At 63.6% G+C, this 817-nt stretch overlaps 1 protein-coding gene across 1 annotated transcript in view; it reads right to left on the bottom strand.

Moving 5' to 3' along the window:
• LOC104837773 (potassium voltage-gated channel subfamily A member 5-like) overlaps window positions 1–816 on the bottom strand; it is a gene marked incomplete at its 5' end in the record, with an annotated part of 1,417 nt that extends 601 nt beyond the window's left edge. Inside the window, one exon of the mRNA XM_010577123.1 lies at window positions 4–816. Within this exon, the coding sequence (XP_010575425.1) occupies window positions 4–816 (813 nt within the window). The remainder of the gene's footprint in view (window positions 1–3) is intronic.
• Between the last annotated feature and the right edge of the window lies 1 nt (window position 817).

The following is an 817-nucleotide window of genomic DNA, read 5'->3' as shown; positions in this document are numbered from 1 at the left end:
GACTCTGAGGATGGCCAGGGACATGGCTTGCTGCTGGCCCCCGCCCCCATTGCTATTGCCAGTCCCGGGCTGCTGCTGCTCGTGGGCCAGCTCGGTGCCCAGGGTGATGAAGTAGGGGATGATGGCCACGATGTCGATGATGTTCATGATGTTGCGGGAGAACTCGGGCTTGCTGGGGCAGGCGAAGAAGCGGACGAGGAGCTCAAAGGTGAACCAGATGACGCAGGTGGTCTCGATGATGAAGAAGGGGTCAGAGAGGCTGCTGGGTGGCTGCATGGGGGGGGAGTCCCCGGCTGTGCCGTTCAAACCTCCTCTTTGTGGAGGCAGGGGCACGGGCATCTCCCTCTCGTCCCTGAATTCCGGCAGGGTCTCCAGGCAGAAGGTGATGATGGAGATGAGGATGACCAGCACGGAGACGATGGCGATGGCCCGGGCCGAGCCGGAGCTCTCGGGGTACTCGAAGATGAGCCAGACCTGGCGCTGGAACTCGTTGCGGGGCAGGGGCTTCTCCTCCTCTTTGATGAAGCCCTCGTCCTCGCGGAAGCGCTCCATGGCCTCCTCGCCCAGCTGGTAGAAGCGGATCTCGTCGGCGAAGACGTCGATGGAGACGTTGACGGGCCGGCGGAGCTTCCCCCCGGACTGGTAGAAGTAGAGGATCCCGTCGAAGCTGGGCCGGTTGCGGTCGAAGAAGTACTCGTTGCGGAGGGGGTCGAAGTAGCGCATGCGCTTATCGGGGTCCCCCAGCAGCGTGTCGGGGAACTGGTTGAGGGTGCCCAGCTGGGTCTCGAAGCGCAGCCCGGCGATGTTGATCAGCACC

Source organism: Haliaeetus leucocephalus, unplaced genomic scaffold (assembly GCF_000737465.1).
Source record: "Haliaeetus leucocephalus isolate CR32 unplaced genomic scaffold, Haliaeetus_leucocephalus-4.0 Scaffold555, whole genome shotgun sequence".
Taxonomy (NCBI): Eukaryota; Metazoa; Chordata; class Aves; order Accipitriformes; family Accipitridae; genus Haliaeetus; species Haliaeetus leucocephalus.
The sequence above is the reverse complement of the archived record's forward strand: the minus strand, read 5'-3'. Positions and strand labels throughout refer to the sequence as shown.